Below are 27130 nucleotides of genomic sequence, written 5' to 3' on the forward strand. Positions count from 1 at the left end.
CCCTCCCTCCTCCGTCTCGCACGCTTGCAGCTGTGCGGGGCCGACGCTCGGTGCGTGTCTCCGCGCGCGTCGGGCACCCGCAGCATCAGCAACACAAAAGGAGACGCAGCCGCCGGAGCTGGGCTCACTTCCGAGCCGTTAGGAGGGAGGAACTGCGCGTGCAGACAAAAGGTGGATGGCTTTCCCTTCTGTTCTTCCAGATTTGGCCGTGTTTGTGCGCGCACCTCTCCATTTTCAACGAAGCTGGTGACCTTGTCACTGCGCCTCACTCCTCTTTACCGCTGACCTGCTGGGATCCGCTGCTCCATCAGCCCCAGATGTGCGTCTGCGTGTGCGCGCGCTCCTAATGAGCTGACACTTGCCGTTTGTGCTTTTGTGCAAACGCCATGTCAGCGGCTTTGGGGGCAGTCGTCGCCTCTTCTACTCCGGAGCCGAGCGACGGCTCCAATGTAAACCCTCGGCGTGTCATTTGGGTCCAAATCTATTGAGATCGGATGCCCGATTCTTTGTTCTCCGCGCGCATTTTTACGCAGCAATGAACCGACTGCGATCCCGGTGCGGCACATATCCGCTGGTATTGATCGGTGGCTCCAGGCTCTGCGCTGATGGAGTCGTCACCACGACGAAACCCAGCACGAGCCTCTGAAATGTCGGGATGTGTTGGAATCGGCTCGGAACCGAGGCCATGCACGCGGCACAGGCCTGCACGAGGAAGAAGAACGTTTGTGTTTTACAGGCTTTTAAATCGTTGCTCATGTTCCTGTCTCCATCCGTGGAGCCCAGACACTGGCTGTAGTGGATGAATCCACAGGCCTCTGCCATTGCCAGCTGGTCCACTGGTGTGTGGCACTGATGACATCCCAAAAGCTGGTTAGGATGTGAAGCTACCATCACTGATGGTGCATTTTTAAAGTCTGTAAACAGCAACTATCAGGTGTTGCTGTTGCAACGATCAGGATGTTGCTGTTAAAATAAGGACTCTTCCTCTTCCAGATATATCTGTGTGAAGGTCTTTTCAGTGCCAGACATCTATTTTATCTGAGTCATGTGTCACCCGGTGACCTCTGATAAAAATGGTAGAATGCTTTTGATTTTAATCACCGTGAAGCAGCCGGGGACCGTCTGACCCTCTGTTTATACATCACAGAGGAGAGGAGGCTGCATTGGCTGTCATACAAATTAAAATAGTCTTTTTTCGTATCCAGAAATCAAATTGAGAATTTCTGGAAAGTTTAAGACGGTCACAGTGATGTATATTTTATCATTATTGGGGTACAGTTTATTTGTGTTTGTTTGATTGTATGTTAATTACAAATAAACAATAGGATCAGAGATTATGTGGTGTACTGAGTGCACATACATGTATGTATGTTCACGCATGTGTAACGTATTGGGTTTTGCACAAAATCTGTGATCCAATGTAAGGCTTTAACTGCTTTAACTGTTGGCCATTTCTTATTCTGATCATGTGGTCATTCAATTTGAAGCTTCCATTCACTGAAATCCCAAAAAGTCTAAATCACCTTGTGTGTTTTCACAGAAAAAAAAGATAATTTCTCTCTTTTCCGTCTGCTAACCTTCAGGTTTTCTTTGGATGTTTAAATGCTCAGATGGAAGAAGACTTGAAAAAGGCCAAATGTTTGCATAACTCATTCTACATCCGTAAATGATGCGTTGAAAATGCTCTTCATAATGTTTCAATGGCACGCCTGAGTTATGTAGGTCAGAGAAAAATGAAGGAGACGCATGAATCAAACGAAAATGCACAGACAGGTTTGAGTAATTTCACTGTTAAAAATCTTCAAGTTTCTGGTTAATAACACTGTCATGTGAGTTTATAAAACATCGCCATGTACAAACATAACCACCATAGCAAGTTAGTGAGACTTTGCAGAGATATACATGCCTACAAATCCATATAGGCAGCTTATTAAAAAGATAAAGGAGAATTAGCTTTTCATTTACAAACACAGTCTGTAATGTAACTGTAGTGTAGCGGTTCTGCAGTCTTTATTTAACGCATCTGTCATAATCTTGAGCACTTAAACTTAAACCTAAACTCTGTGTCATCAGTGGAAAAGAATGAGAAAGAAATCACATATAATAATATCTGCAATTAATTCAAATCTACGTACTGGGTGGACTAAAAAATAGGGAAGTAACGATTCATTTTAACAACGAGATGATTCATAGTTGGTATTTATTCATTGTGAACAATCTGATTCTCTGACCTAAAATGGATCCAGATCGTCTTTGTCCAAAACTTCCACCAGTGAGACTCAGACAGAAATTCCTGCTACTGAACAGTGAAGTTTTCCAGATTCTTGGATTTCTTCCAGATCATCAAATGTAAATGAAATCTGTGTCCAAACAAACATTAAACTAGAATGAATGTCAAATCCATTCACATTTGAGTTTCCTAAAGTTCACCACTATTGTTTTTCCACATCCAAAGAATCCAAAGGGAACATTCTTAGAACATTCTAGAACACTGGATGGTCACATGACTTTATTCAAAGTCTGTTCACACACTGGACTGGAATGATGGACGGATCTGTTATAATGACATCACATGTGTGTTGTTCACTGTGATACACTTTCATCATCCTTGTAAAATGTCTCATTCCAAATGGTGTTTTCCAATATGGATGATAATTTATTTATCATTTTGAAAGTATTTTACAATGGTATAGGTTGATTTGATTAACAACTTGTCTCAGACAGATTGATCTGGTCGGATCGTAGGAATTTTATGTTTAAATAAGTCGATTAGTTATTACACCACTAGAAAACCAGTAATACAAAAACATGGATAGGAAAAGAGATGTGTAAAATACTATCAGCTGTGTGAGACTGGCTATTGGTGATGGTGCGGGGGCTGTTTCTGTGATGTGTTGCACAGTCTTGGGGGATAGTTGTCCTTTAATATTTCTCCTTTCTGCACACAGTCACCTGGGATGAGGTTTTCCTGGTTTGTCGTGTTTTCAGATGTCTCCTGGGATGTTTGCTGACTTTCTGGTATGTTCCCTTTGTGAATTCCCACAGCGGAACAATGAATTTTGCCGGGTTCTTTATGTTTACATCAGTGCTGAGGCTTCGTCTGACAAAATCTGGAGTCATGAGGACCCTCTGTTGGCTCTTTGTGAGAACCAGTGTGGGAGCCTGTGTGTGTGCAGCTTTCCTCCGGGTTTCTATTCCTGAACATTGTCAGTCAGAGAGCCGTCTGTCTTTGAAGCGCTGTGCTGTTGTAGTAGAGGCTGCAGCCAGAGCGGTAAAGCCCCGTCATTACCATATCCCTGTGAGGCTGCAGTGTAATCCTGCCAAAACTGGAGACAAGGGGTGCGGTCCTTGTTACCCAGCAACACTGTGCTGATTCTCACAGACACATCAATCTATGTCAGGTTTTTTGAAAAGGTACGTGGTAAATCAAGCAAATATGGTTTAGTTTTTAATTAATAACTGAACATAAACATACAGGAGTAGATTCCATAAAGTAAACCGTGTTTAATGCGGCCAGGACTGCCGCCGCCTCCACAAAGACTGCAACCTCCCCCGACCTGACAGTGCAGGAAATGCATGGCCATCATGCTGTGAAACAGCTGTGAGTTGCTGCAATACACTCTCCATCACACATGTGCATATTGCTGTTGACCCACAATGAAAGGCTTTGTGTGCATCAGCCAGTGGAAGTGATGAATGCCACTCTGTCCTCCTGCACCGGCTCCCTGGCAGAAAAACAAAGTGTCACTTTGTGCTTCCTCGGCACAAGCAGACACAAGAGAACGCCCATCTCTCTTAACTGAGCGTTACCTCTGCCCAAAACACCGCCTCCCCAGACCCTGCATGTGCCCCCCCCCCCACACACACACAACACTCACATGCACGCAGCCTCACAAGGGCAACAAAGTCTTCATCAGAATCATGAAGTGCAGAGATGTCAGCTTTGTGATGCTACTGGACACACACATGCGCACACAACCGGGTGGGTAATCCATCTGACACCTGACTCCAGGTGATGCCCTAGATCCTCAGTGACAGCAGGCAGGTGGAACGACTGCACATTTGCCTCGCACACAGATCTACTGCAGCACGGTAAGAAAACAGTCTTTGCACACATGCTTTTTTGGGAAGAAGCGCCGTTATGTAATGTCATGTAGGTGACTTGCTGCCGTTTCCATGTTTTCAGAAATGTCCTCAGCAGCTTGTGCTCAGAGCAATTTTAATGAAGTTTGTTTGTATTATTGTTCTCCTGACGGTTCAGAAATTCGGCATCTGTAAATTCAAAAACTTTTCAGTGTTTGTGTGCGATGCTCAGCTTGGAGAGGAGGACCAGGTTGTTGTTTGTTTGCACACCTAGGCTAATGTGGAAAATAGAACCAGGGTCATGTGATACATGTTGCATGTGACACTGAAATCCATTGTTTCGCTTCAGCAACTCTTTGGTTAAGCAGACTGAATAAAACCTGCAACTCCTTTACCGGAATTTGCTCATTTTTTTGTCAAAGGTTCAGGAAATCTAGTTTTGTCTCCAGCTTTTCCACAAAAAACAGCCTCAACAATTTACAGTCAAAGTCCCAAATGGGTTAATCCTTTTGGAGGTTGATACTAGAGTCCATAAAAATATGAAATCCACTCTCATAACATAAATTGGAAAAGTTCTGGCTATTAGGAATGCATGGCCTTTTTTTAGTAGATGTTTTTTTTTAAATATCAAGTCCATAAGCCAAGTACAGCAATGATGTCATTTAACCTTCCTTGACAAAAACTTCCCCCACTATGGAATCACCATGTAGTTTGCATTTGTAAAACAAACATGTTTTCATCAAAAAGACGAATGCAAATAAGCCAGGTGAGCACAGTGCATGCACCATGATCTTTTCTTTAACTCTATATTATTCGTATTCCAGTCATTATTTACATGCATAGAGCAACACAAAAATAAAAAAACAGACAAAATAAAACAGTGACAGGGCTGTTTGGCTGTGTAGAAATTCTCTGTTACAGTGTTATAGCAGTATAGTTTTCCTGTTTTTCTCCCTCTTGGACCGCAGTAGCTCTTCAACCCCTTCATCTATTCAACGTCAACCGTCAAAAGGTTCACCTCATGGCTGCTCAAAAGTTTCAACTACATTCCACTTCAACTTTTTAAATTATTCAACCACACTTTTCTAACTCCATTGAAAATGGCTTAGACAATTGTCAAATGCCCCTTTTTCAACCAAAAACGTTCAGCTCTACAAAACAATAGAACTCGGGAGGACTTTCAACCACAAAAACCCTTCAACTCAGCAGACTTTGGGCTCTTAAACTTGTATTTTTACTTTTAAAAACTCCTTACGGTTTTTGAGATGTCAAAGATGAAAGTCGACACGCCATCTTTGAGTCAGTTTTCAGTTATGAATGAAGGTCTAAGCGAAACAAACAGCAGTGAGGACCAGGCAGAAGAGAGGAGGATAGTGAGTTGCTGCCATTGTGTCCCTCATAGAAAAAGTTTTTACATCAAAACGTAGACATTTTTCCTGGCTTTCTGACAATCTAACTCTGAAAACCCTGTGGCATGTAGTTTTCTTACAGCAGTCCCAAATATCAGCAAAAGATGATGAGTTCTCTCATTGACCCCAAGGCCTTTAAGGTGGAGAAAATTCTAAGAAGATGTTTGTTTTTTAACTTGCGATTACTGCTGTATACCTGGGCCCAGAAACATGAAACTTGCACTAGTTGTAGTCCATCATTTCTTGTATAGATTCTTTTATAAATTCCTGTGGTTTCCCGGCATGCTGTGGTTTTTTTTCAAAATGTAAGAACAACTCGGAGGTCACTTGTGTGTTTGAAGATTTACAAAACATATAAAATCAGCCCAAAAAAGCTGTGAAATCTCTTCATTTAGGGAATCAATACCTTCACGTCATAACATTTTCTCACCGCTGGCGGAGCATATGGTGATTAATTCCTGCACACCTCTGTTATTTTCTTCTGTATTTAGCATTAACCAGCACTTAACTAAATGTCAAGGGCACTTGTCTGCTCTGCTCGTCTCTGTGCGCGTGACCTGCAGATGATGTAAATTAGCCACACGAGGAGTTACAGAGGCAGAGGACCTGCATCAGTCTGTGTCTGTGACGAGGATTTTTTTGTGTGTCCTGATGCTAGCTGCAGCGCGTTGCTACGGAAACCAGCTCAAACTTCAGAGAATGAGGAGGGATGAAGCTGGAAGATGGCATTTGGTGATCAAGTCATGCGTTTCTGTGGATCTTTGGAGGATGTTGAAGCCATCTACCTTCATGGTTTTGTGAATCGTTTTAGAGATCTTCCTCATTTTCGACCTCTTATCTCCTCCTCCTCCTCCTCCATGCCATCCTCATACAAAATACTGCTAGCAAACTCCAATTTGCTATTTTGTCCTCTTTTTGTGTTTATTTGACGGTTTTCTCCCGGAAAAGCCACAGCGGAGGCGGCTCCAGCGTTCTTCAGGGTAAAACAGGCGTTGTGATAAAGAGCAGATCGATGCTCCCAAAGGTTTTGCTGCAGTGGTGCGCAGCCATCTCGGGCTGTGCTGCTAAAATAGGTAATCTGCTCGCCGCGGTGGTCTGTCTGCTTCGTCAGCAAGCTTCTTCCTCTTTCAGGCTTTGACACTGAGCTGCTAGTTGTGTGGCAAAGTGGATGTGGGGTTTCTGTTTTTTTTGGAAAGCTTGTTAAAAGCTGCATGGTGCCATGCCCCCTCCCCAATATGATGCAGCTTCTGCAGAGCACATGGATGCTTCTTGTGCTTCCCTCATCTCATCTATTTGTCCCTCGCAGCAGTCAGATCTCGCAAACAAGCACAGAGTATCGGGACCAGCAGCCAAATGATGACGAGTCTTTCCATCAGCAGACACTCGTGTGCTCTCACACAGTCTAACATGCTTGATTTCTCCTTGATCTGTTCTGGCTGGAGTCAGAGAGAACAGAGAGCCTTTTAGTTTAGAGAGCCGGCTTTGTCACCTTCAGGAACAAGCGTGGTGGTTGCTTTGGAACTGTCAGACTGTCCTTTAAAGTCTGGTTATACTGAGACGATGGGGCGCTCTGGTTTTGCACAGTGCACGTTTCAGCAGAGCATTCAAAAAACCTTCGGCCCAGGTGAAATTAGCTGTTAAGTAAAGGAGGTCTTAGGGAAATTTCTGTGTGAGAATATGCACAGCAGCATTTTTTTCTGTTTGCAGCAGCTGGTTTGCGTGCCAAAGCTTTCCTGTTGCCCTTTGCCAGTACAGTAAAAATAATCTTCATAATGGGAAAAAGAGAAGCGGAATATTACACACTGGTTGTCGTGTTACGTCACAGATTTATGCAAATCCAAACACGTTTCACGTCTTCAAAGAGAGTTGTGGTGTTTGAAGTTTTTACATCTAACCAAATGAAGTTCCTTTAGGTAAAAGCTTGCCTTTATGTTTATGATATGTGCCCTTCAAGGGTTTGGGAAACACTTTGTAGAATATTTTATCTCTTTAGCTTTTTAAAAATCTCTTTTTGTTTGAATAATGAAATAAAAATGAGAAAATATTCATTTTAGATTTTTAGCTTTTCATTGGAATAGCTCACTTTCCTAACGGGACTCTCACAGAGCTCATGTTGCTTTTAATACAGCGGGGGCTTTATCCTGCCCCTACCTCTAAGGAAGAAGTGCTAACTTCCTCTAATGAACCCCCTACCTAAGAGGCATTGTCCAAAAGCTCCAGCAGCAACGCAGACCTTTTTGATGAAGAAGACTGAGACAGCAGAGCGTTGAAGAAAAATGTAAAGGATGTAGAAGTTGAGCTGTTTTACAGTTGGGAACTTTTCACCTCCTCCCTGTAACAAGCTAACAGGGAGGAGCCTTAAAGCCCAGAAAGACAGCTTCCTCATCACCTCCTTCTCTCACTGCAGACAAGGTGTGTGGTGACCATGGCAACGGACGCTGCAGAATCTAAGCACCAAAGGCTTTTAGAGGTAAACGACTCCAAACGCCCAGGTAAACAGGAACAAATAAGCGCTGTTACAGGCTTTTAAAGAGATAGCATGGAAACGAGCGACACGCTGAAGCTCTTCTCCTGCTGTCTCCCTGAAAGCTGCATGATGTGGTGATGAGTTTGAAGTGATGGTAGGGATTTAGACAAGCATGTCTGTGTGATTTGCCGTGACCACATTTCTGGCCTCTGTCAGCCTTCTTTCCCATCTTTCTCTGGTTGAAGAATTATTCACCATGCTGGTGTTGGAAAGATGCAAACTGGAAAGCTCCTAAATGTTGATTGCATTTCAGTGATCATGCACCAGTCTCTGTAAACATTTCTAGGGAAAAATCCACACCCTCTGGTACAACCTGGAGGTTTAATACGTCTCTGTTAAAGGACCAGGAATTTCTTGAATTCTTTAAAAAAGAGTGGGCAACCTTCTTAGACTTCAACAATACTCCAGACATCCCACCGTGCGTTCTTTGGGAAGCAGCAAAGGCAGTCATGAGAGGGAAAATCATTTCTTATTCAACGCACAAAAAACGCAAAGAGAAAGCAGATTTATTAGAATTAGAAAATAAAATCAAAACCCTGGAGACTGCTTATGCTGCTTCTGCACAGGAACGCATTCTGGGAGATCTGAAAAATTTAAAGCTGCAGTTAAATGACATCATTAATAAACAAACACAATTTCAAATACAAAGGCTACGACTTGAAAGATTTGAAAACTCTAATAAATCTGGCAAATTTCTGGCTAATCAGCTTAAAATTAACAGAGAAAAATCATCAATCACCTCTATTATGGACCAAACAGGAAATGTCACCCATGACCCGGTCAAAATTAATAACGAATTTGAAAACTTTTATAAAAACCTGTACACACCGCAGATCAATCCGTCAGAGCAAAGTATTGACTCATTTCTTAATAATGTAAACCTACCCAGGCTAAATGAGGATCAAATCACAAACTTAGATTCTCCGCTCTCGCCGTCTGAACTTCATGAAGCTCTGTTACTTATGCCCAATGGTAAAGCACCAGGGCCTGATGGCTTTCCTGCTGAGTTTTATAAAGAATTCTGGGAACAACTGGCACCAACATTTTATAAAACTGTCACATCTATTAATGAGAGCCAATCAATGCCACCTAACATGAACTCAGCCAACATAATTCTTCTTCTAAAACCAGACAAAGATCCCACTAGTCCTTCAAGCTATCGCCCCATTTCTTTAATCAATGCAGATGTAAAAATTATCTGCAAAGCACTAGCACAGAGAATAGAAAAAATCACTCCTCACATAATTCACTTCGACCAGACTGGATTCATCAAAGGCAGACACTCGGATGATAATGTCCGTAGACTAGTTAATATAATAGACTTTGCCACCATTAAAAAACAGGAAATGACGGTACTATCGCTGGATGCTGAAAAAGCCTTTGACAGAGTTAATTGGAAGTTCCTTATTGCTGCCCTCCATAAGTTTGGTTTTGGAGAAGCATTCATCAATTGGATCAAAATATTATATCACAACCCCAATGCATCAGTTAAAACTAATAAACAGACTTCAAACAGGTTTTTTCTTGGAAGAGGAACCAGACAGGGCTGCCCACTCTCTCCTTCTCTTTTTGCTATATTCATTGAGCCTTTAGCTGCAGCAATAAGACAGAATGAGAGCATTATAGGAATAAAAACCAAACACAGCCATCATAAAATTAGTCTTTATGCGGATGACATATTACTGTTTTTAAGGAATTTACATTCTGTAAATGAAACAGCAATGATCATAAATGAATTCTCCTCCATATCAGACTATTCCATTAATTGGAATAAGTCTGTTTTATTACCACTCAACAGGAATATGGAACAAAGACTCACAATTCCAGTTAAAACAGGAAATATCAAATATCTGGGTATCTACTTTTCCCCCAAACTATCAGAACTGGTGCAGCTAAACCACACCCCATTACTGAAAAGCATACAGGACGATCTAACACGCTGGACCAACCTGCCTCTGTCCCTTATGGGCAAGGTAGCCACGGTTAAAATGAAAATCTTACCCAAAGTTAATTATCTCTTCTCAATGATTCCCACACAACCGCCATTAAAATGGTTCAAAACATTAGACTCATCCATATCAAGCTTTCTATGGAACAACAAACCTGCAAGAATTAGTCTAAAAACTTTAAAATCTGCAAAAAGCTGTGGAGGATTAGAACTACCTAATTTCCACAAATACTTTCTTGCAAATAGATTACAATATATCTTAAAATGGTTAAAAAATAATCCAGAAACCAACTCATGGTTAGACTTGGAACAGGTGTTATGTGGAAAGATCAACCTGTCACAGCTACCATTTATTAGCCAAACAGTTAAAAAACGAGATTGTTTCAAAAGCATTAATATAAATGCCACCTTAACAGCCTGGTGGGAATTTCTCAAAATATCAAAATATCAAAATCATCAATTCAACCGTGCAAAATGACACCCATCTGGAACAACCCGGACATCCTTATTAACAAAAAAATGATTCACTTCCCAGCTTGGCAAGCAGGGGGCATAAAACAACTAGAGCACGTAATTATTGATAGAAGATTCATAACCCCCCAGGAACTTCAAGACAAACATGGAATAAATAACTTCTTGGAATATCAGCAACTTAAATCAAGTATTACTAAAAAGTATAAAATTAAAGACGACGATTTAAAGCTACCAGATGTAGTTACCACTCTGATTAATTTTTCAATGAATAGAACTCTCTCCAAAATATACAAACTTTTATGTAATTTAGATAACAATATTGCCCTTCCAACAAAAAAATGGGATGCAGATTTGAGCATCAGCACAGATGAAAGCTTCTGGTCAGAACTTTGTCTAAACACCTTTAAACTGACAAAAAGTCCAAATCTGCAGCTAATCCATCTCAAAACTCTTCACAGAATTTACTACACTGGACAGAGGATGTTCAAGATGGGTCTCAGTAACTCAGACATTTGCGAGCACTGTGATAATAATCTACCCGACAGCTACATGCACGCACTGTGGTTCTGCACTCCTGTCAGGGCTCTCTGGCAGCAGGTATGTGCCGATTTATCAGTCTGGCTTAAGGTTTCAATCACTGCCTCACCGTCACTTTGTGTCCTTGGTGACATGAGTGCCATCGATATAGAAGAAGGATTAGCATCTATCATTTTCATAACTCTTTGTATTGCCAAAAAAACTATTTTAATAAATTGGAAAAACAAGAAAAATATAAACATAAGTCAACACAGAAATCTGCTGTTTGATCATATCAGCTTGGAAAAAATGTCAGCCCAAAGCTCAAGTAACTTTGAAAGAATTCAGTCTCTCTGGTCTCCTGTGGTTGACTCCATGACTTAGGGGGTGGAGGGCTTGGTCGTCGCTGCTCCTTGCCCTTCTGCCGTGGTTTGGGGTGGGGGTCGGGGCTTCCGGTGCCTGGCGGGGGCGGTGGGGGGCTCCGTTGGTCGGGGGGTCGGGTCCGGTGCCTGGGTGGGGCGGGCTGGGGCGCTGCGTGGTCCTCTGGGCTTGGGTGTGGGGGTGCGTGGTGGGGGGGTGGGGTGGTGGTCTGGCTTGGCTTGGGGGGGTGGTCCCTTTGCCTGTGCTGGGGGGGGTTGGCGGGGGGCCCTGCTCGGGTGGGGGGGGCCCAGCGGCGCCGGATGGGCTGCCCATCTGCACCTGGGGCTGGGATCGGCCCTTCCCTGGCTCTGGGACGGGACGGGACAACCCTCTCGGGGCCCCCGGTCGCTCTGGGTGTCACCCGCTTCGGCTGCGGGGTCTGGGGTGGGGTGGGGTGGGGGGCTTGTCGGCCCTGTCCTGTGGGGGGGCGTTCTGGGGGGGAGGGGGGGCCCATTATTAGTACGGGTCGGGGGGGCTAGCGGGTCGGGGTCTCCGCTGAGGCAATCAGTGGTTGCCTCGGCCGGTTGGCCTCCTCGGTCCCGTCGAGGCCTGACCAGAGCTCTTCTAGGGCCGGCGTCTGGGGGTGGGGGCCTGGGCTTGCTCCGGGGGGGGGGCGACGCTTTCTGGCTCCTCTCTCTCTGTGTGGGGTGGGTGGTGCCGGGCCTGGGGTGTCGGCGCCTCCGGGGGTGGGCCCCTGGGCTGGGTGGCCCTGGCCCCTTTGCTGGGGGTGGGCTGGGGGACGGCTGTTTGACCACCGGGGGACAGTCTACCAGCTGTCCCCAACTTACCCCCTTCCTTATATAACCTCATATTAGGGTGAGGGGGTGGGGGGTTTAGCCTGCGATGCGCCTTGGGGGGGGGCTACTTGGGAGTGGCCCCCCTCCTATGGTTGCCGTATGGAGTGGGCCCCCCCTCTTTCGGTTTTATTTGCACCTTAGACACGTAGGGTCCTTGGTAGGGGGGGTGCTTGGACATCACTGCCAGCAAGCAGCAGATGTCCTCCTGGCACCCTACCCGCCAATTTTAACCGCACCTTAGACATTTAGGGCCCCTTGGTGTGGAGGGTGAGGGGACATCACTGTGAGTAATCAGGAGATGTCCCCTTAGTGCCCTACTCGCCAATTTTAACTGCACCCCCCTTAGTACACACACCCCTCCCCCTTCAATATATACATTCAAACATAAACACACACACATGCACACAAACACCCTCTCAAACACCCATACACGCACACACATTTTACAAGGAAGGTGGGACCTGGGTCCATCTGTCCCCTACCCCGTCCCTGGTGGGGGGTGCGGGCCCCTTGGCGATGGCGGCCGTGTCCCTTGGGTGCCGGCTCCCTGGGCCCGGCGGTGCTCTCTCCGCACGGTGGGGGGGTTCATATTACACCTGAGCCGGGGGTGTTCGTGTCCCTGGGGGGTGGGTCCTGGTCCTTGCCCCTGGGCGCTGGGCCCCGCCAAACTTCCAACATGGCCGAGCCTGGTCGGGCCATATTTATAACATCCCTTATGGGCCGCCCTTTTTTCCCCGGGGTTCCCCCCTCCTGGGCGGGGGCGGCGGGCCCCTGCCTTGCTCCTACCTGGACCAACCGTGGGCCGGGTGGGTGGCTGCCTGGAGTGCGGAGCGGGTCTCCCTTGGGGGGTCCTGGCTCGTACCTGGGGTCGGGGCGGGGGGATGCCCGGAACTCCTGGGTGGTGGTGGGGTGCTCGTCTGGGGCTGTGGGCGTCCCTCTCCGGTGGGGCCCTGCGTTGGGCTCTTCCGGCGCGGCGGGGGGCTGCTTTCCTGGCTGGGCTGGGGCGGCGCTCTCTTTCCCTCTGCGCCTCCCTGCTCTCTGGCTCTGGGGGCCTCGCGGCGGTCCTGCTGGCCCTGGCCTGGGTGGCGGTCTTGGTCGCCCGGGGGGCGGTTGTTCCCTGCCTGTTCCCGTGTGGCGCTGGGGGAATTCCGGCTGCCGCTGCTGCTGCGGCGGGGGTATGGGTGTGGGGGTGGCTGGGCGCTCCTCCTCCTTCTTTTCACATTCCACCATCCATTTTAGAAGAACATAAACACTCACCTGAGCACAGGTGTTAGCTCACCTTTGCACTAATAGTTTGCATGATTGAATGAATGAAAGATTTCACACTAGTTGGTTTAAAGGCATAAGTATGCGTTCGTGAACACTATCTGTTTTGTGTGCATGTTGACATGTGGACATTTCTGCGGCTAGCAGGTGTGTTGATAATATTTGAGTGTGTGTGAACAGGCCCCGCCCTTTTTGTACTACATTTGAACCGTACCGTAACGATAAACAACCAGTAAACCTGCCTGCTCTATGCTGCTTCATGGTCTTACCCCCCTTCCCCTCCTATTATCACCCTCCTACCCCCCCCTCTCTCTAACGTCCCTCTCTCTTGTTCCCCTCTTTCCTTTTCCGTCCGGTCCAACACCAAAGATTTTCAAACATGATTGAAATTAATAAAGTTTGGCCTCAATTACAAAAGGGGTTTATTCAGACATACCTTTGGTTTGTCTGAAGATGAATAACCCCTCTTGTTAGAATAAAATATGTCCAACACAAGAGGCCCTCAGCTCTCATCTGTTTGCCTAGCTGTTGGACAGGACAAGTTAAAAAAAAAAAAAAAAAAAAAAAAAAAAAAAAAAAATGTTGATTGCATTTACGTCTAAATGCTTTTGACAGCACAGATAAAGAAGTAAAGATGAAGCTCTGGTATTTGGAATAAATTCCAATCAACTTTTTTTCAACAAGCATAACAGAAAAATGTTAAGTGACAAAGCTATGCTGTAGATGTTAGCGCTGATTTTCAGCTGACTGTGCTTAAATTTAAAGATAAATAAGTATTTTAACATTTATTTCAAGTTAGAAAAATATTATATATATTTTACTTTCCTTTCAGTGCATTTCTGACTTTCTAAACCAGTTTTAAAACTAGCTGGATGAGAAGTTACTGATGAACGCCTCCCAGGATCTGATGTCTCTATAATGTGTAGGAGGTGAAACCCTCACTCTAGCTCTATCAGGGACGTGAGTTCATTTAAATGGATCATGATCTAAAATGTAATCAGAAAAATATGTCAAACCACAAGGGGAAAAAACGTTTTTTTAAAACTCAGTGTTCGTTTTTTTTCTCTCTAGTGGATGCTTAGTGCTTTTGTCATTCTGTTACGGCACTATGCAGGTGTTTTTTGGACAAAATAAAAAATGTTTGGATGGAATTTTTTAAAAGATTTAACACCTCAGGAGTTCAATGAGATCAAATGTAGTGACTCTTGTTTTTTTTGCCACAGAGGAGTTAAGGCAGATTTAATGATAATTACCAGACATAAGTGTTAAAAAAACAATCAGACGGTCGTTCTTCTTTATTTTGAAGATAAACTTAGCTAGCATCCACCGATCGATCACAGCTTAATGTGAAAATAGCGCAAAGTTACAAGTTAAAGTTACAATTCATGTAACTGATCAACAGTATATCTGGAAATCGGAAGCTTGTTTCTCTTAGATGTTTAAGTTTATGTTTGAGTTGGAGTGAGTTATGGAAGTCAGAGTTAACCTCACGTTGATCACTGCTCCAGAGAGCTGGAGTGCTCCTGCCAAGTCGGCTGCTCTGCAGAAAAAGTGTCCTGTCCTGTTTCATGCATGAGTGTGCGAGCACGCCCGCAGCAATGCATTATGGGCTTTGAGTGGCTGGACCGACCGGCGTGATGCTGAGAGAACACGCTGCAGGAAAACAGAACAGACCTCAGTGGAGAGGGCCCACAGACTGCTGAGCAAGAGAGTGCTCACTCACTTCCACCATTCACAGATTACACAAGGACATCATCAGCCCGCACTGTTGTTCCATTCTGACAAAGGCTCCGGGAAATAAAATCACAAAATTGTAGACAGTCGAGACCTGAAGGTCTGAGCAGAAAAAGAAGCATTGATTCTTTTACTACATCTGCCTGGGACGACAGGTAGAAAATAAACTTACATGGGTTTTTTAACGACTTTATACAACTTTAGTTTAGGATTAGCTAATCAATAACAGGTTAAAGTTTATTATAAATGTTTTTAACCACGACACCGAGCTCATTTTGTGTATAATATAGATTTATGATGGTAAATGTGCAAAAGGAGCTCAAGAAGTGATACTGTATTTTCCTGCAAAGTGTTCAAGAAAGGAAAACTGGACCAAAAATGAGAGACTAAAGAACTAAAAACCAGGTCAAATGCATGTGGATTTGGTTCATGGGGGGGGGGGGGGGGGGGGGGGGGGGGGGGCAGCGTTTGCTGCTCTTGCCTTGCAGGTAGAGGGTCCTGGATCGAATCCCAACTGGGACAGTCCAGTGTGGAGTTTGCATGTTCTCCTCGTTCATGTGTGGTTTTTCTCTGGTTTACTCCCACAGTGTGAGAACATGCTTCATTGGGTAAAGCTTCACTCCGATTGTCTTTTAAACTGCTGTAAAAGTGTTCCCAGTGGTCTTTTAGTGTTGATTATGCTGAATTTTGGCAACATAAAAAACAATCCAACCTGTGTTGTTTTCTAGGACATAGTTTGTGCAGAGCTATTAGAAATTCACCTCCGAGTTGTGGATGAGACTGTTGGTGTGGAGGAAGCCCGCCCCCATTTCCCATCATTGCTATGTTAACCCTTGTGCTATCCTAGGCACTTTAACATTGGGAGTTGGGTCATCTAGACCCACTAGACAGTGCTCTGAACCTTTTTTCTTCAATGATTTGTGATCTTCACTGGTGTCCATGGATTACATGAAATCTTTCCAACTTTATCCACCTTTGTCATGGTAGGGAGAACAAGTCAATGTAAGGGTGGGGTCATCTAAGATAACACAAGGGTTAATATGCTCTCCCGCTAGCTTACAATCTCCTCACACCTCCAACCGGTGCAACAAAAATGGCAGCCGTACAAAGACGTAAATGGATCTATTGGATTTGTTTAATGCAAGCGGATGCATCAGAACAGAGCGGAGCAGGGAGCTTGTGGCCAACCTATTGTAGCACCAACGCCACAGTTACAAGCTGAGCTCAAACATGATTTTTATGTCCATATTCACTATGATTTGAACAAAGAAATGCAACTATAATCTTCAATTTCTTTGTGCATGTACTGCCTTGTGATAAAAATGCCACAAGAACATGCTAAAAACACATACACAAAAATGTTTTCGGTGAAGTATGTCTTTAATTGGCCCTTCTAAAATTGCCTTCAGGTGTGGATGTGAGTTGTTGGTCAGGGTGTTCCCTGCCTTTGCCCAACAGTAGCTGTGTTGGCCTCAACAACCCTGTGACCCTGAAGGGATGAAACCGTATAGAACATCAGGCAGATGAAGAGAAAGATACATACGGTGACAAAATTAGCCACATAACCTCTAACAGCATTATCATAAAATGATAAATTGGCAGAACAATTAGTAGGGATGACTGAATTAACTCTTCCAAAACAGTGTAAAAACATCTGGGGCACCACACACAAAAGTTCCTTTAGTTAAAATGCGCTATGATCACATTGAGACGACTTTTCTCACATTTGCCCAATTTTTATCGCATTAAAGTAAGAAACTATTGCAAATATGTGTTGACTACAAGCACATATTTAAATGCTGAATATACCGTCAATGTAAACATGAGGGTTTCTTACGCTTTTTGTAAAAATGGAAAACATTAACTCCAAATGATAACATTATATTTAAATGTAAATCTAACTGCTGAGTCCTATGTGTAAATGAACAAATACATGTAATCTAAATATTTAAACCTGCTAAATCTAGCATTTAATTGGTTTAATAGCCTGACTGTAGTCAATGATAAACTAACTGCTACATCGCTGTAAGGGATTTTTTACTGTGCTGTAAAATAGGCGAAATTTTTAAACATCTGGTTGAACAGACATAAAGAAAAGGCTTGATCAATGCTAGAAGATGTTTGACTTTTTCAAAAGCATCTCCCTCAATGTAAAAACCACACAAGAGGATCACACAGAAACGCGTAAAATGAGTTTTCTGAAGCCTTTATGCGTGAAATCTACCAGAACTGAAATGCTCTGTGCAAATAGATAGATTTGAACCAAAAAGAAATGTGAATACGGACATAAACGAGATTGTTGTAGCCCCTCTGATAATGATGCATTAATAATACATGATAAAAATCTGAACTTTTTTACACCCTTACTAATAAATCTTTGTTAGTTTCAAGTGACCATTATTGATTCAGGTTATTCTCACAAGTATGTCCATTCTGTAAATGAATGAAAAAGCCTGCAGACAGATGTGGTAATACTGTGCTGCAAAATGACTTTTGTTCCTTGTGTTTAAATAAATAATGATTGCACTTATTGTGCAGCATATTTTTAGTTTTCAGCTCAGAACGCCACATGCGCATCAGTTAAAAGGCTCCTTACTTTCCCACAGAAACAACATTTAAGGTCAAAAGTGTTGAGGAAACAAATGCGTTTATCATTTTCCATCATGCCTCTGGTTTAGCGAGCTGCATGTGAAGTGAAATTGAACTCCGGTTGCTACTTTTAGCCCTGAAACAGATACCCCCGGTGCCCGAGCAGGCCGGCCAGGGTGTAGAGTAGCTCAGCGCCTCGCCGACTCTATTCATCCATCAGACTCCACATGTACACAGACAAAAAAAACAAACAAACTGAGGCATCACTGCCTGTTTGTTGAACTTGAATCTTGGCCACGTCTTTGAATGACAGAACTTTAATAATTCTCCTCTTTTGGGTCCGATTGAGGAAGCAGAGGGCGTTTTATTGATGTTTTATCTCCATGTTTGGGAAATTTAATTTATACTTATATTGATACAGAGGAAATAGACATATGCCAGCTGAGAGTCCAAAGTTGAGTTATTGCCTTTGGCTCAATGTCCTGTCATGAACCTGCATGTTTATAACTGTGTTCCATGACCTGGACGCAGGTTTTCATGTGTCAGCACGTTTCTCTCCCCGTCGTGTCATATTTAGAGACCGTTAGAGAATCTGCTTGAGCGATAAACGGTTAAAGGCTTGAACTTTGAGAGATATCTGCTGGATTGCAGATGATAGGAGTCAAACGTTTGACATCATCTCGGGCGGTTGTGGGAGTTCCAAGGCTGTCTGTGTCACTTTTTATTGTTTTACGTTCTCTCTGGAGTATTTATCTGCTGTGGTGTTTGATGTTCTGCTTTTAAGATCACTGTTTCTCTAGATAGTCCCAAGTAAGTATGATACAAAGAGCCAAGGTTTTCCTCTCATTTCATCTGCTTTTTTGGCCCGTGTCTGTCACCTCTTGTCAGTTTCATGTAAAATGTTTGCTCACTATGCTCCATAATAAGCCACACCTCCTAATCCTGCTGGTTATCTTGCCCTGAAAGTGAGAGTGATTGATTGTTTAACTGGATGGAGCTGCGCTCATCGTTTATTGTCTTTTGCCGCCAGACAGAAGACGACAGGGGAAATTCAAGCCTTTCCGTCAGCTGTTTGGGAAGAAAAAGAAAAGAGAGGCAAAGGGGAACTTTGATGGAGCACAGCTGAAAGCCAATTTCTCCTCTGGGGAGGTGTGCAACGGAGTCGTATCTGAGGATGAAGAGTCTAATCAAAATCTGAGGTGAGTGCTGGAACCGTTTTTTTCCCTCAGTACGTAAGTAAACCAGCTGTACTGTTGCATTTGAGAAGCTTTCACATTTTGAGCAGACGGACTGAACCACATTTCCACCTTTCCTTAGTCTGGGAAAACAAAATTCAGTCTAAAAATAGCCTACCAATAAAACGTGATTGTCCTTTGAGTGATGATGAAACTGCACGCGTGTAGAGCTCATCACATGTATGTTGTCTACTATGATGGCTCTTGGTCATTTTTACATTATTGTAAAATAAATCTACCAATCCAAATGGTATTTTCCAGTATAATTACTTACTTTCACTTTGAAACAATTTTTTTAAAATGATATTAGTTGATTTGATGAACAACTTTCCTCAGACAGATCAACGTGTTTGGATCATAGGAATAGATTTCGATTCATTGATTAATGGATTCATCTTTACACCCCTAATTTTTGGAGTGTCTGTGCTGTTTTCTTATGCCTCTCTGCAATTTTGCAGGGAGTTGCATCCTGTTGGGTCTCGAGCGCTCTCGCATGAGAGCATCTTCATCCCAGAGGAGGCGCTGAGGGAGCTCGCTCTAAACCACAGCATGTCCCAGGAAAACGTTTCCGACAAAGTGAAGCATCTGCAGGTCAGACCCTTAGGGATTTGAGCATTTTCTTTGTCTGCCTTGTTTTTTTGTTTTTGTTTGTTTTTGACGTTTTCCTAATTGCTCAACACACAGAAGCAGATAGCACAGGGTATCAAGTTTGGCCAGCGGCCACCTTCACTACGAAAGAGCGAGGGAGATGAAGGCAGCTCAGAGGAGGAGGAGGTTCCTCGGAGCCCTCTGAAGGTTCTGGCTCAGATTGAAGCAGAGCCACAAAAAGCAGAAGCTAAGGTAAGCTCCTTTGCTGCATTTCTACAGAGAAATGCTTCTAGATGTTGCATGAGAGAAGCATTGAGAAACTCTAAACATCTGCTGTGCTTTCATGTGAAAAACAGGTCAGCACCCCCGTGAAGTCTCCCCGCTCCAAACAGGTTCTTCCCCCAACTGGTACAATCGAGTCTGTCAACCTAGATGCCGTCCCGCAGTCGGTTCCTCTTTTGGACAACGCTGCCGCCAGGCATAAGCTGTCAGTCAAACCGAAAAACCAGAGGATTTCACGGAAACACAGACGATTCACACAGGTGAGATCCTATTTTATCATACTTTCCACCATCTGCTCTGGCTAAGAATCGGTCATTGTGGTTCTGCTCTCCCAGGACCTCCAGGAGGTTTCCATTCCTGGACTAGTGCAAGAAGAACTGGAGGCAGCAGCTGGCTCCTCGTTCGACCAGCGCAGAGCATCTGCTGAGGACTTTCACTGGGAAAACTTAAAGAAGCAAAGGCTCCATGAGGAGGAAAGACAAGAAGTGAGGAGGAGGAGAGAGCAGGAGGAGCAGATCCTCAGAGATGAGGAAGAGAAGAGAGCAGAGGAGCTCAAGCTTCAGAAACTGGAGGAAGAGAGGTTCAGGAAGCAACAGGAAGAGGCAGAGAGAAAGAGGAAGGAGGAGGAGGATAGGAGGATCAGAGAGGAGGAGGAGGAACTGAAGAAGAGAGAGGAGGCTGAGAGGAGAAGACAGGAAGAAGAGGAAAAGAAGATCCGAGAGGAAGAGCAAAGGAAGCAAAGGGAGGAGGCTGAGAGAAAAAAGAAAGAGGAGGAAAGGAGGATCAGAGAAGAGTTAGAAAGACAGCAGCATGAGGAGGCTGAGAAAAGGAGAAACGAAGAGGAGAGGATGAGAAAGGAAGAAGAGAGAAAGAAACAAGAGGAGGAGGAGGAGAGAAGAAGAAAGGAGGAAGAAACGAGGATCCAGAAACAGATGGAGCGCATGACGAAGCTGGAAGAAGAAAGGAGGAAACAAGACAGAGAGCATCAACAGAAACAGGAGGAAGAGAGGAGAAGGAGAGAGGAGGAGGCCAGGAGGCAGCATGAGCTGGAAGTTGAAATGAAGAGGAAGGAGGAACAGGAAAGAAAGCAAAAAGAGCAAGAAGAGAAACTGAGGTCAGAGGAGATAGAGAACATGAGCATTTTGGAAAAAGAAAAGATGAGAAAAGAAGAGGAGCAGAGGAAAATGTCTTTAGAGGAAGACTGTGGAAGCTTGGACACGGAAGAGAGGAAGAGGAGAGCTGAAGAGCTGCGCTGGAAGGAGATGGAGGAGAGGCAGAGGCCTTTCTCTTTCAAAGTCTCCTCCGGAGAGAAACAGATCCTCTTCCAGAAGGTCAACCTGACTCCTGTTACCTCCAGCCTCCAGACTGCGACCGTCGCTGGTCAAGGAGAGGGAGCCAGGACCTCCCCCCCTGAAGGACCAGACCCCACTAACCTGCCAACATCTCCCTATGTCCCCCATACGGCCATCTTAGTGACGGGCGCCCAGCTTTGTGGGACAGCTGTCAATTTAGACCAGATCAAAGACACCGCCTGCAAGTCCCTGCTGGGTTTGGGCGAAGACAGGAAAACCCAAGGAACGCCACCGACGAAGAGTAAAACCTCTCCAGAGCGCAGGTCCGGAAGAACCAAATCACTGACCGAGTCTGCGCTCTCGACTGACAAGGCAAGTGCGGCGGTGCTAGCGGAGTGGGCCAGCATTAGATCAAAGATCTTTAAAGGGGTGGAAGATGGGAAGTACGACGAGTACCCAGAACCACAGAACAGGAACCCTCAACCCCCCAGTGATGAACAGCTTCCGTTTGCTCACAGCAATCTCAGAAAGACTGTGTCCTCCAGCGCCAAGTTCTCCATCACACCTGCAAAGAAAAAGTTTGGAGATATAAACAGGAACTCTGAACTTTATGGCCCAGATGAAAAGGATGCATTAGAGGAAGCTTCTGGACATGATAGCCCCCCTGCATCCTCCCCAGCTTCCACCTCGAAACCTCCCCACAGGACGAGTAAAACTGTTCGTATTGTGGAGAGAGGGTCTGAGGAGTGCATGTTTGCAAAAGATCTCCCGTCATTCCTGGTTCCCAGCCCAGGAGAAAGACCTGAGGGGAACGAGCTGAAGAGCCGCCTTCACAGTGAACCAGAGAGGTCCGACAGCAGAAACGAGGGACAGGAGCGAGGACGGGACGCCGAAGACAAGCCCTCTCCTTTTGGGATTAAGCTGAGAAGGACTAACTACTCCCTGCGTTTCCACAGCGAGCAGTCGACAGAGAAAAGGAAGAAGCGCTACAGTGCTGGAGACAGCTTTGACGGCGTCCCATCTCCTCTGACCCCCATGGAGCCGGACTCTTATGTGTCCTCTGTCTTCTCTGACAAACCAAGTCCCACTTCGCCTCAGAAAGATAGAGCAGCGTGCAAATTCCTGCACGCCTCCTCTCCCGCCTTCCCCAAGGGGGCCAAGTCTGCCAGCCCGGCTGCACACAGCGAAGTGCTTTCCAAGCCCCCACATTACAGAAGGCCACCAACATCACCCAAACCTTCCGGAGGAATCCCAACTCCTCCTCCATCCCCAAAACCAAGGGCAGGCCACAAGGCTTCCTGTGACGATGTGGTCCAGAAGCACGCAGGTTCATCAAGCCTGGATCAGGCCAGCAGGAGCGAGGAACCATCAACCACAGGCCAACTGTACCGGAGCAGCCAAGGTGAAGAGGAGCCAAAGGAAAAGAGGTCATTCTTCCCCTCCATTAACATCCCCTGGAGAGAGAAGGCTGACAGGAAGGCGGAGCTTGTCAAGAAAGGTCAGTGTGGCTTTCACCCCAAACTTCAAAAGTCTTTAAATTTAGAGAATATTATCCAAAGGAAACCGGATAGTTGCTTTGATGTCCCAGAATTGCATGAAATTAGAGATTTTAAACGCGATTTAACTAGAAATCTGCAGTAAAAGGACAGGAATGAGCTTTGTTTGACAAAAAACAACAACATGATCCTTTATTTAATCCTTCATTATTCTTGATTCAGTCATCTTTGGGTTGTCACACCTTCAGTGCCGTCAGTTAACTCTTTAGCGTATAGAAGCACTGGTAGCTCATCGCATGAAACATTAAATGTTTCATAGATGCCCAAAAGCATTAATGAAGTGGGGCTTGGTTTTTAAAGAGACTAATTAATCGATTTGACTCCACTTCTACTTATAAATTCAAATGTAACAATATTTATGAAGCACCTTGCCTGCTACAGAACACCTCAGAGTAATATACATAAACAAATACTTAATAAAAAATAGTAAAACTATAAATAAAAACCCTAACACACATACCCATTCAGCAAAAGCAAGAGGTCCATAAAATAATAAACCTCCACAGTGGATGAAGCCCTAACGTCCTCAGGCAGGCTGTGCCACAGGCGAGGCCCACGGTGCTGAAATGAGGCCTCGCCGTGGGCTTTAGTTCTGGCTTTTGGGACCTGACCCGAGGACCTGAGGGGTCTAGGAGGGTCACAAACTAAAAGGAAATCTGATTTAAAAAAAACGTTCAATTCATTGTAAACCATTTACACACTAATAAAAGACCCTCCAGTGTATACATTTATCCTAAAGCTGACTGGGAGCCAGTGCAGAGATTTCAGAATTGGAGTCATGTGCTCCCTCTGTCTGGTTCTGGTGCAGTCGAGTTTTGAACCAGCTGCAGCTGATAGATAGTATTTTTTAAAGTAAGAAAGAAGGGCATTACAATATTCTGTACTAGATGTTGTAAAAGCGTGGATTAATATTTCAGCACTGGCTTTGGAGAGAAAGGGTCCCACTCGGGCAATATTTCTAAATAAAATGCAGTCTTTGGAACGTGTCTGTGCTTCAAATGTGAGATCTGCATCTAAAATCACCCAGAGGTTAAAAGTCAGGTTAAAAGTTGATAAGTTGGATTGGACCCTCTGTCTCTCATCTTCACCACTAATATTTGAAATCTCTGTTTCGTCTTGATGGAGTTTAAAACTTTCGCTCCTGTTCACGTTTCAATATCTACAATACAACTCAGAAGGTCATCAATGGGCTCTGTGTGACCAGGAGACACAGCCACATATAACTGGGTGTCATCAGCATACGTGACAGATGTGTTTATAGGTTAGAAAGTGTGCGAGAGTCTTGTGGCACACCACATGCCAGACTGTGCATCTCTAGGTAAGATATCATAAAATCCATGGATTAGTTTCCTATTTAAGCCATTTCTCGTATTTTTATTGACAAAAAATATGATTATTTTAGAAAGTTGCACATCTGTTTTTTTTTTAAAACGTTTTGTGTAAAAAAGATCATTTTAACCCAAAAATGTGGTTTTGTTAATAAATATGAAAAAAAGATAAATCAATATTTGATCATAAATACTCCTGATTCAATACGTAATTGAACTGACAGTGAAGCCCATCCTGCTTTGACTCTACGCTGCAGTGTGTGTTTTGGTGTTTTTGTGTGTCCTCTAGCTGAGAAGCCATCCCTCCAGAGCAGGCATTCTCTGGACAGTCCAAAGGTCCAAGACAAGGAGGCCGGGCCCTTGTGGATCACTCTGGCTCTGCAGAAGCAGAAAGGCTTCAGGGAGCAGCAGCAAAACCGCGAGGAGCGGCGAAGCCAGAGAGAGAGCAGGCTGGCCGAGAAGCAAACTAGAGAAAGAGAGAGTGTGAGCGCCCCAGTTCCCCCTTTCCCCACTGCCCCACAGCTTCCTGATCCCGCTGTCACCACTCCTTTGCAGGCTGCACTGATGAGCCCTACAGACAGTAAAGGGAGCACCAGTCCTTCTTCCAAGCCTCAGACGCCGGAGGAACTCAAGAGACCCGACAGCCTTCTGGGACGGTTTGAGCGCAGAGAGCATTTACAAAAGGCCAACACCTTACCGGGTTCTGTCACAGGTAAGAATCTGCAAACTACAACGTTATTATTGCTGATCAAAATAGAAAAGTAGATATAAATCACCAGAAGAAGTGAGGAATAACCACCAAACTAGACCTTTGTATTGGAGTTGGATGAAAAGCCTGACCAATCACTTTGTTGTAGAAAAGTTGCTGAGTTGCAACCTATACCTCTTTTTTTGAATTCCAGTTGAAATTGCAGACTCAACGCCATCCCCACCTGCTGTCAAGGACTTGTCGAAGCGCTTCCCTTCCAGCGACTCTCCGGGGGTGTCCACAGAGCCGGCCTGGCTGGCGCTGGCCAAGCGAAAGGCCAAAGCTTGGAGTGACTGTCCCCAGATCATCAAATAACACAACCACCCTCTCCAGCTTGCATTGATGCTGCAGGACACTGCAGAGTCACCTTCGCCTGCCCCCTCCCCCAATAACACCCTGTCTCTGACTGTGAACCAGGTAAACCCCCCTCATGACCCACTACGCACTGGCTGCTATTACCGTCCTCTTAAAGTGCGCTTCACACAAGATATTCCACTAAAATCGCACAGATGTATGGAAAGAGTGGCTGCAAGCATGCATATGTTCTATCCAGACAGTGTATGACCCTGAGGGCAAAGTTCTCAGCAGCCAATCACGGTTGGCCAATGTAGTAGCCAATAACCCTAAGCTCCTTTTTTTTTTTTAATTTGGAGCCAACTGTGTCATCATGATGTAAATAAGTCCTTGGCTAATCCCATTATAACTTTTCTGTACTATAAGGTTGAAGCTCTGATGAATGGCAGTATTTAATCTATCAAAGGTGTGCGTCTGAACTGTGTTTTAAGGGCTAAAAGTGAAAATAAGAACTGAAGTCTAACAGGCATTCTTTTATCCCTCCTTGGTTTTATTCATGTAAAGCAGCAGATTTATCTGCTCTTAAACTCTTCTGTAACTTTTCTCTAAACTTTGTCGTGTAAAAATGCACCTTTTTAAAAAGAAAAAAAGAAAGAAAGTCCCTCTGGGAAACAGAACAGTTCTGCCCGTGACGACTGTGAAAACCGTCCAAGACGCTTTTTGTGCTGTAATACATGAAGCCATGGCGGAGACGGTGGAGTTCGGCTTCCTCGACCCTCATTTAATCCTGTTTTTTCCTTCATGTGCAAGACCATATCGATATAGTTCTCAGTATAACGAAAACACAGCTTTTATCCTCATTTAAAACATTGGAACTTTCCGCTAAAGGGAAAGAAATCTCATGGTTCAGTGGTGTCCTTTACTGTCTTCAACTGAAACGTCACTTCCTGTTTGGACTTCACCAAACTCTCACATCATTGTGGAATTTCACTCTATGTTTTCCTCATAACTCTCTTTTTGAACACTGGCTCATGCACAGCTGTCCTACTGAAGTTTGAGTTGTTCTAATAGAGACAGACAGCTGTGTCTCAGATCCCTCACATCTTTGACAAACGGCCCCATATTGGACTCTAGAATATTCTGACACACGGGTCAGGTTATGTTTTGCATGCGTAGGTCCTGTTAGTTGTAAAATAAGCCCTCATCATAACACTTCCACTTCCGTGCTTCAGATGAACAAAGTAAATTCAGACCTGAGAAGTCTGCTTTAGTCTCTTTCTGCCTGCGGGATATTTTTCCAAAACTTTTCTGGTTAGGTCAGGTGGATTTTTGTGAATCTCGGTTGTCGTTTTGGGCGGGAACTGACCTGGTCTTCTGTTTGTGTCGTCTTGGACTTGAGCAGTTACCAAACTCAATCTACTGGCTGTCATTTCAGATTTTATTATGGAGAAACTGTGGCATGTGTGATAATCAGCACCTCAGTAAAGGAGTGTTCCATTTTCCACACAAACACCATCTTTTGTTTTTAGTAATAGACTTTTTTTTTTACCTTAAGAAAAATAAGACTCACAAACCCGTGAACCACGTGTTTAGTGATTTCAAACCCAAAATTGGAGAAGGGGTTAAAAGAGGGGCTGCTAACTTGAATGACAGTAGCCCTACGTTAATACGCTCGTTGGTTTATTCTATCACTTCCTCCTACATGTGATGCAATCCTACAGAACATGAGCATTCCCCGTGGGGGCAATGCCATGCATTCATGGTCTGTGAAGTCTGTCCGCTAATCAGCTGCAGCAAACTCACTCGTTTTGTTTCTTCTTTGATGGTGCACAGTAGTGTGATGTACGCAGTGTTACGTGTAACAGCAACGTTTGGTATTATTTGCACTTTTTGTCTCGTTTAGGGAGATGTTCACGGAAACACTCTCGAAGAGATCAAAAACATTGTCATGAAAACTGTAAATTAAACACTGATGTCTGAACCGTGCCGCTGTCTTCTCATTCTATGAGGGTCCTCTACTGCTGAAAATGACAACATCTGTACA

General features: G+C 44.5%; 1 protein-coding gene across 2 annotated transcripts; it reads left to right on the top strand.

The window, feature by feature from the left end:
• cracd (capping protein inhibiting regulator of actin dynamics) lies at positions 1 to 27072 on the top strand. Of its 2 annotated transcripts, none has more exons than XM_011473762.4 (9): positions 1 to 171; positions 18794 to 18962; positions 19457 to 19589; positions 19683 to 19838; positions 19943 to 20128; positions 20204 to 22658; positions 24334 to 24527; positions 24600 to 24756; positions 24947 to 27072. In XM_011473762.4, the coding sequence occupies exons 3-9, from the start codon at positions 19548 to 19550 to the stop codon at positions 25105 to 25107; spliced, it is 3351 nt and encodes a 1116-aa protein (XP_011472064.1). In that variant the 5' UTR covers positions 1 to 171; positions 18794 to 18962; positions 19457 to 19547; the 3' UTR covers positions 25108 to 27072. The 2 variants fall into 2 exon arrangements, with proteins under 2 accessions (XP_011472064.1, XP_020557469.1); XM_020701810.2 differs by lacking the exon at positions 1 to 171 and adding an exon at positions 6418 to 6565.
• Positions 27073 to 27130: the final 58 nt, after the last annotated feature.

The sequence above is a fragment of the Oryzias latipes genome, chromosome 4, assembly GCF_053564925.1.
Source record: "Oryzias latipes strain Hd-rR chromosome 4, Olatipes_Hd-rR_3.1".
NCBI classification, from domain to species: domain Eukaryota; kingdom Metazoa; phylum Chordata; class Actinopteri; order Beloniformes; family Adrianichthyidae; genus Oryzias; species Oryzias latipes.

Coding starts and splice junctions, on each gene's coding strand:
- cracd (XM_020701810.2), top strand. CDS start 6,505: ATGCTCCCAAAGGTTTTGCTGCAGTGGTGCGCAGCCATCTCGGGCTGT. Junction 6,566..18,793: donor GGGCTGTGCTGCTAAAATAG/GTAATCTGCTCG, acceptor TTTTGCCGCCAG/ACAGAAGACGACAGGGGAAA. Junction 24,528..24,599: donor AAACTAGAGAAAGAGAGAGT/GTGAGCGCCCCA, acceptor ACTCCTTTGCAG/GCTGCACTGATGAGCCCTAC.